We start from the raw sequence: 8,575 nt of genomic DNA, 5'->3' as shown, positions 1-8,575 counted from the left end.
GTACACCAAGTAGCGAATGATAGTGGGAGTGGTGAGGCGGGAGATGATAAGGGCTGAATTGCGTAGACTACGTGGGGCGAGCCCCCACAACTTGCTCTCTAAGCCGAGGCACTGATCCGTGACGTCATATAACAATGTGCTAATTGGAGGGACTGTCTCGTTGCTTGATTGACGGGCTGCGCGCTGTCCCCTCGTCAATGGGGACATAATGAAGTGACGAGCTTGTCGCGAATCTAGGGGACGTCACTCAAAGGTGGATCCAATTCACTATACAAACCCTCCACAATTGACGACAGGCAAGCACAACTCGGGTTAGCCACCACAGCGAACGGATCGTATCTCCTTGCTCTCCAGTTATTCTCTCGCCCCGTCCGTAAACTTGAAGCACACGACACGAGGCGAGTGGTGTGTGGTAGTTGATTGGATGTGTGCGTATATTATGTGCGCGCACATAAATCGTTGGCAGCCCGATATTATTAATACCGCAGCAGTGGTACCCTAAACGTCATCATATATCAACCGCCTTTCACCGTCGATCGTACACTGAACTTGCCCCGTCGTCTCGTACACATGGCTTTAGGAGATTGGACGCTGTGATTGCATTAGCGGACGACAACAGGCTTACCCCCTCCCCGTCCCTTCCATCTTCCCATCACTGTCTGACATCGAGGGAAGTGGGAAATCGCAGTGAAAGTACGTCGTGGGCCACCAAATGGTTTCTAGCACCGCTCTTGAAAGCTGACAACGCGGCAAAGTGAAAATCTGCGATCGAGATAAGAGGACCTTTGAGTGGCTGCAGACGGTATTCGACGTTGGGCGTCAGCCGGCTTGCTCGTTAGAAATCGAAGGCATTCGCATCATCTCGCAGAATTGATATTATTTTGCTCCGAAAAGACAGTGAGGAAAATTCAGTTTGCCGGTGACCCCTCTTTTTTTTTTCTTCTGTTTCACCCTCCTCTTTTTGGAACTTGCATGATTCTTACTGTATGGATTTCTTGTATACATAGTGAGTGCCCCTCATCTCGACCCCGGCAGGAGAAAACAAGTTTTGAATAGTATGTGTGTTAGAGCGGAATCGTGTTTGTCTAGCAAAGAGGACCAATTGTTGCCGGGCTGGTAAAAGTTCAGCGAGCGCAGACCGACCCGGGCCCGCACGGAGTTGAGTGGGGGTTGCAGTGGACCTAAAGTAAACGGAGATACGGTAGCGGAGTACAAGTCCTGTTTGATCAACAGCGAGCGACTGTTTAACCAGGGCTTCGCGCGGGGCTGTTGCAACACAAAAGGCCTGGACTACGCGGTAATCTCTCAGTTTTTTCTGCGTGCTGCTCTGATACCAGACGACAAAGTATAGCAGATTGAACTGGGACTTGAACGACACGACTGAATTCTCTGGTTTCACGACAGTCAGAAACAGTTTCCACCATGGTTGCCTACAGAGCCGTCATCACCCGATCATCCTGCTTTCACTGGAACTTATCAGTGTTAGTAACTTTCTTGTCATTGTGCCACTTACAAATTGTGAATTGTCTGCGCGACGTGAAGTGTGAACCAATTACAGTACCCATGTGTAGAGATGTTGGTTATAATATGACGTACATGCCGAACCAGTTTAATCATCACACGCAGGACGAAGCCGGGCTAGAAGTGCATCAGTTTTGGCCCCTTGTGGAGATCAAGTGTTCTGCCGATCTTAAGTTCTTACTCTGCAGTATGTACACGCCGATTTGCCTTGTCGAATACTCCAAGCCCCTTATGCCGTGTCGATCGGTGTGCGAGAGGGCCAAAGCAGGCTGCGGTCCGGTGATGCGACAATACGGATTCACCTGGCCGGAACGCATGCAGTGCGAAAACCTGCCCGAGTTTGGTGATCCGGAAAACCTGTGCATGGACTCGAATCACACGAACGAGGGAACGAACAAGCCAACCATTCCAGCGATGACCCGCCCTGGAAACCTCTACACTCGACGACCGACGCAGGAGCCGTGTGAGTGTGGCTGCAACGACCGTCTCATCTCCGTCCCCGAGGCCCACCCGTATCATGGCAGGGTCTCGACAGGTGGTGTGCCAAACTGCGCTGCCCCATGTAAGAGTGCCTTCTTCACCGAAGACGAGCATACCTTCGCGACTTTTTGGATCGGACTGTGGTCCATCCTTTGCTTTGTGTCGACTCTCATGACTGTAGCGACGTTCCTCATCGATATGGGAAGGTTCAAATATCCTGAGAGACCCATCATCTTCATGAGTGGATGCTACCTCCTGGTCTCGCTCGGTTTCATCATCCGACTCATTGTGGGGCACGAGCAGCTAGCGTGTAATGGTGACTACATCCGGATGGGCTCGACTGGCCCAGCCATGTGTACCATCGTGTTCCTCCTCATCTACTTCTTCAGCATGGCGAGCTCGATCTGGTGGGTGGTGCTCTCCTTTACCTGGTTCCTGTCGGCTGGGATGAAGTGGGGAAGCGAGGCGATCGCCAGCTACTCGCAGTACTTCCATCTCGCTGCCTGGCTCCTCCCCAGCATCCAGTCCATCACCGTGCTCGCCCTCAGTTCCGTCGACGGCGACCCCATCGCCGGCATCTGCTACGTTGGCAACCACGACGTCACCAAACTCAACGGCTTCGTGCTCGCCCCGCTCTTCATGTACCTCATCATCGGGTCGTCGTTCCTCCTTGCTGGCTTCGTCTCCCTCTTCCGGATCAGGAGCGTCATCAAACAGGGAGGTCGCAAGACGGACAAACTGGAGAAACTCATGATCCGAATCGGCATCTTCACCGTCCTCTACACCGTGCCCGCCACCATCGTCGTCGCCATCCTCATCTACGAGCAGCACTCGCGATCGGCATGGGAGCGGAGCATCACGTGTCCCTGCGAGTCGGCGCAGGCGTCGAAGCCGGAATACGCCGTGTTCATGCTCAAATATTTCATGTGCCTTGTTGTCGGAATAACGTCGGGTGTTTGGATCTGGACTGGGAAGACCCTCACGTCGTGGCAGGGGTTCACGAATCGGTTACTAGGCAGAAAGGCTTGCCCGAAGCGAGAGCGAACATACACATGCAAGCCCGTCATTCTAAAGACCATTCCGAATTCGCACGTGTGATCGACGTCGACGTTGCCCGAATGACGTCACACAACACTCTTCTGTTGGGACTCCTTTGCAAACACTCACAGTATTTATTTCACGAACAAAAAACGTCACTTCGAATCGATATGTGTTTATGATAGAAGCACAGAACAGACTACAGTCGACAAATCACCCATTGATTTTCGTCATTTTATTTCGTCGTTATATTCATCTTTGTACAATCGTCATAACTAATATGAAGATGAAAGGACCAATCTTAGTTTGCTTTTTTTATTTCTCCTATGACGAATTATGCTTTCTGAAATGCTTGATTTCAGATTTGTACTTTCGTGTGTTTTTTTAAGTAGTTAAATTTGGACTTCTGTATTCTTGCCATTCAATCTGTTACATCTCCTGTGTTTTACATTCTCCTTTTACAAAATCAAACTTCACTTTGCTTCCTGTAGGGAGATGTTGTCTTCGGCTATTTGTCTACAATTTCACCATCATATCTTTTGTCCCAGAAGAATCTATAGTTACCCATGTTTCCTTCCATATCATGTGAAACAGATTTGTTATTGCTTTTCAGTGTTATGGTCGGGGTCATGTAACGCATGCAGTTACACAGAGTATTGCAATCAACAACCTTCCACTTCGTTTATGCGTGCTTTTCCTCGTACATGGCTTAACCGAGCGTTCTTCAAATGGAAGAAAAAGTTTTATTCCGTGGAAATTTTTACCACGCCTACTTTTGTTGTGTACCCCACGAAAAGATCAGCCTGTCATTAACTGCTTTGTGTATGTTTCATGAGTTCATGGTTATCATGTTAAATGATGTAGGCCTATGTGTACGATATCTCGGTATTGTTACTCTTTCACGCCACTTCAAAGAAAGCCCTTTTTTGCAGTTCCATGGCAGCATTGTTTTTATGTGTAGGGTTGTATTGACCATAACGTAACAAGCATGATTTGCTCACTTTGCTCATAATCGGGCAGATAAGATGTCCGTGACATGCATCGGATGATAGGCTGAACTAACCGAATCTACAGTGGAAAGTAGATTTTCTCACCACTTTTTCGTACCCAAAACCTTTTTGAAATTAGCCAGAGTACGCAACTGGGTTTATCATGTCGTATTGTTTGCAGAAATGAATCTATTTTCGTATCCTGTGATACTTTTCAGACGTATGAAGACATTGATTGACCCCTTATGTTCTGTGTGATGGGACGGGAGATTTCACCGTAACATGCCGTTGGTGGCCAAGCTTCAAATTTGAATTTAATCACAGGGGTACACAAGTGCTCGTCAGGAAACTGCACACAATACCCCGCCATTACAGCTTGTCTTACACCAATATTTGATCTCCACTCATTTTGGTAGCGTGGTTGTGCTAACAGAAAAACCTGGATCCTAAGTGCGCTCTCAGTCCCCCCCCCCCTCACTTTCCTCCACTTGTACCCTCTTCAAAAGAAAGAGAGGGATAGAAAGAGAACCACTAGAGCTAATGATCACCCCACATAACGCTCTCCCCCTTCTCCCTCTCTCACACCGCCTCTCTTTTTATCCCTTCTCTTCCGAAATCCAAACACTGCGTTGTGTAAACTCGCCCTACACCATCTGCAACCATGCACTCGAAAGCACATCGCAGATCAAATAAATGTTACATCACGAAGCAAACACGACTGGAGAAAGAGTGAATGGGACCAAGCGAGATATTAACTCCCTCACTATGCTCCTATGCCAGAAGCTGTTTGTGTGCATCACTTTTTCATTGTTGACATTCCGCCAAGTTAATCTCTCTACGCGTCTAAATGGGCTTGCATCCTCTAATAATTTTCCCTCCCCCCACTTTCTTGCTTTCTTTTCACTCCCTTTCACCGTCTCTCCGCAAGCGGTTAGGCGTGTATCGACAATTTTGTGAGTTTTCTCTTTATTGTAACGATCAACCTCAGACCGTCCTAAGCAAACGTCTACAGCAAATTCGAATGAACTCTTGCTACTTTTCATCGAAAAAGAAAAAACCCAAAACGATGCACATACAAACTCTGATATTATGACGCACACTCGCACCCTTCTCTTTGGTCATTTTTCCCCCGGCCTTTGCTTTAGTCTCGTTTACCTTGTACGTTTTGGTGTCCTCTCGGAGAAGAAACACATGTTTCAAGGGTACGCAACTAATGTGTTTAGTTTGGAAAGTGCAAATACTCATGCGCCACAGGTAATCGGGAAGAATCTTCAAGGTCTTCCCTAATGTAATACCCGGTGCTCTTTGCGGTTGAATGTCCATGTAATATGTCTCTGTAGCACTGATCCTCAATTTTGCTTTTACTTAGGTAATATGATAGACAAGTACAACTCCTTTGCGCTCAAAAAGCAAGCACAATAGCTGGTGACCCGGATGTTTATAAGGAGGAAAAAAAACACCTCCTTCACACACCCACTCACGAACATCATGTGATCATACCTCCATATTTTATAGATTTATGCTTTTGGCCTGAAGATCTCTATTCAATGTTTGTAATTTGATGACTAACTGTCAACTTACGAAGCATAGAATCTGTCATATCTCTTGTTAAATGCAAAGCCCACGCAATGCTGTTTCATGTAATTTGTGGGATTGTTCGTTCACATTGCCAATTTGTCCAAGCATTTGTCTTTAATGTGTAAATTTCAAAAAAAAAAGACAATACCTTCCTTCGACTGTCTAGACCTCACTCTCTTTAGAGCACACTTTTTCTTTTATTTGCAAGTTCTTTGATGGTTCATTGTGAAAAAAAGAGTAGTAATGTTCATTGTGTGTGATTTTGCGTGTTACAATCGTGACTATTGGGGAGTATTTGTTGGGCAAGAACTGTCGTGTTTGCGCGGGACTTGCTGAAGACAAACATGCCGAAAACACCAGCTGAACTGGGCGCCGGTATCCATGGTTACCGCGACCGTGCTCTGTTTGAGTCCGACAGCGGGGATAATAATATATTGTTATATATCGCCTCGCCTATATTTTGACGTATTTTGCATGCATGTTAATAGTAGTTGATTGCCTCCTCTTTGATCATGTCTCACGATGAACCGTGGGATGCTCCCAAATTTTTGTTTTGACACACACACGTTCGCAACCTCCTGTCCTAAATCATTAAGTGAAAACCTTGTGAGTTTTTAATGTGTACTTTGCGTAGTCTTTCATCAAGCATGTCGTGTTGTCTCTTGTAACTTAACGATATTCGCACGATGAAAATCTTTGTGTTCCCACAATCGCTCTGATGCACCGCTCATTGTATCCTAGACTTACAGATAGTATGATCTACTGTTCGTGCATGAAAAGTGTAGTGTTTTATCCCCAGAGAGTGAACAATTTCACCGCCGTCAACTTAGAATCAAGTTTTGATAATCAGATGTATTTATTAGGCAATACTATTTTAAATTTCCCACTCTCTGAATACGACCCACTTTTCCATTTCGATCTATAACGACACCTTCATTGGCGGGTGAAGAAATGTTGAAGCAAAGATAAGAGATGTATTGTGACGATTGAGACTGAAAGAAATAACGATGTAAACGTTCGCTTGGACTATCACACAGAGCGATGGCCGACAAAACAAGGACAGAAATGTAAGACATACAAGCTGTTTGTTTTGTTGTTACGGGACGGAACTTCGTATTTGTTTTTTAAGCGCATGGCTGACATATTTTCATACCACGTTTCGTTTTACCACAACTGCAAGTGCAAAATTCGTATATTTTTCAGTTTCTCAAATATGTATGTACATGATGACATATTGTATATCTGTTTTTAAGAATAAGAACACGAAATTAAAAAAGGATGCATAACTGCTCGCACAAACTTGATACCTCATTCTGTCTACTGTTTCATGATTTGTAATAATATATGAATAACCTACCCGAGCCGGGAGTAATATCAATGATGACAACTAATTACAATAATTTGCATTTATCTATAGCGCATAATAATCTAAAAGATTATCTATGCGCTTTCAATTTGTGCATACCATTGCGTGTGTGTGTGTGTGTGTGTGTGTGTGTGTGTATGTATTACTCGTTGATGCACATTGGTATAGATAGAGAGATCTAGATAAGTCACGTAAAGTGAAAAGTAAGTAAATAAGATAGAGTAAAGTCAGTCTAAAAAGAAAGAGTACAACTTAACAATCACAGCACCGAAAATTTGATCAAGGACAGAATAAAAGTAAGGACGATATGAAATATAAAATATTTGCTCATTTTTGCCTAAAAGTTCTCGAACAGTATATTGTAGATTATGCAAAATGAATGATCTGAAGATGTCAATTATACCTCACAAGTTTCCATGGATGGTGTACAAAGAAAAGAAAATTCATTTCTTCTGCTATAAAAGTGCAAAACATAATGTTATTTCTGGCTACATGACTTCAACAAAATGATCAGTCATATACATGTATCTTTAAATTTGAGACAGGCTAGGGCATATTGCACTTGAAAAAAATGGAAATTTCGAGATTTTGTATACAAATTATTTTGACAAGTTCTGAGGAGATGGCAGCGTTGACTCATATTCATATTCGTATTGTCTGTTCGAGACTGTTCAAGAACAAATTTTAGGGAAAGGCCTTCTCCATTTTTTATCCGATTTTGATGTTTACAAGATTTGTTACTCTTTCTTTGAAGACTTAACTCTTAACTATAGACAAGAACCCCCTTTACAAACAAGCTATATGGTGCAGGTTGCGATGACCACATTCGAACATTTGGGAAAATAAAGTACACCAAACTCTATCTGCTTTTACCTTTTTAAAACATTTATTAGCATTGTAATATTGAAGATTGGTACATACTCACAGAGAAGTACTAGTATACGCTAGTATATATATATATATATATATATATATATATATATATATATTATATCTATATTTATATGAAAAACAGCAATAATTTGTTTCTGCTCGGAGTCCTAAGAAAGTATAGATTCACAACAGTAGGTCAATATAATATAAACTCCGTTAGAGACGTGAATTTGACGAATTTTCGCCCGTAGGGCTTTGACTTGACAAAGCCCTATGGGCGAAAATTCGTCAAATTCACGTCTCTAACGGAGTTTATATTGACCTATCCTGTTGTCAATATATATATATATATATGAAGAGCTTGCTTCCAAAAGGCGCTAAATCCATCATTTTTCAATGGATTTAGCACATTTTGGTTGCAAGCTCTTCATATATATATATATATATATATATATATATATATATATATATATAGTGTGTGTGGGTTTGTGTATATTTCAGTTGTTAAATGATTCGTCATAATCAAACACATGACGTTGTTGAAAGAACTTGTTATAATAAGCAATACCAGTGAATTATATGACTGCCTAAAGAACACTTTAAAGGTATTTTCCAAAAACAACAACACACTGAGGGCAAATTATCTATACACAAGCACGCACACACACACACACACACACATTTAAGTAGTATATTTTCCATTTTCCTTTTTTTTTTTGTTTAAAAGCAC

The 8,575-nt window shown here is 43.1% G+C and overlaps 1 protein-coding gene across 1 annotated transcript; it reads left to right on the top strand.

Annotated features, from left to right (window-relative positions):
• The first annotated feature begins 936 nt into the window (after positions 1-936).
• Positions 937-6,739, top strand: LOC139726175 (frizzled-5-like). The gene has a single exon (XM_071637252.1). The coding sequence runs from the start codon at positions 1,423-1,425 to the stop codon at positions 3,097-3,099; it is 1,677 nt and encodes a 558-aa protein (XP_071493353.1). The 5' UTR covers positions 937-1,422; the 3' UTR covers positions 3,100-6,739.
• The last annotated feature ends 1,836 nt before the right edge of the window (positions 6,740-8,575 follow it).

The sequence above is a fragment of the Diadema antillarum genome, unplaced genomic scaffold, assembly GCF_040938485.1.
Source record: "Diadema antillarum isolate AM-2024a unplaced genomic scaffold, OU_Dant_1.0 seq00000079_RagTag, whole genome shotgun sequence".
Classification (NCBI taxonomy): domain Eukaryota; kingdom Metazoa; phylum Echinodermata; class Echinoidea; order Diadematoida; family Diadematidae; genus Diadema; species Diadema antillarum.
This window is presented reverse-complemented; position numbering and strand designations above follow the sequence as displayed.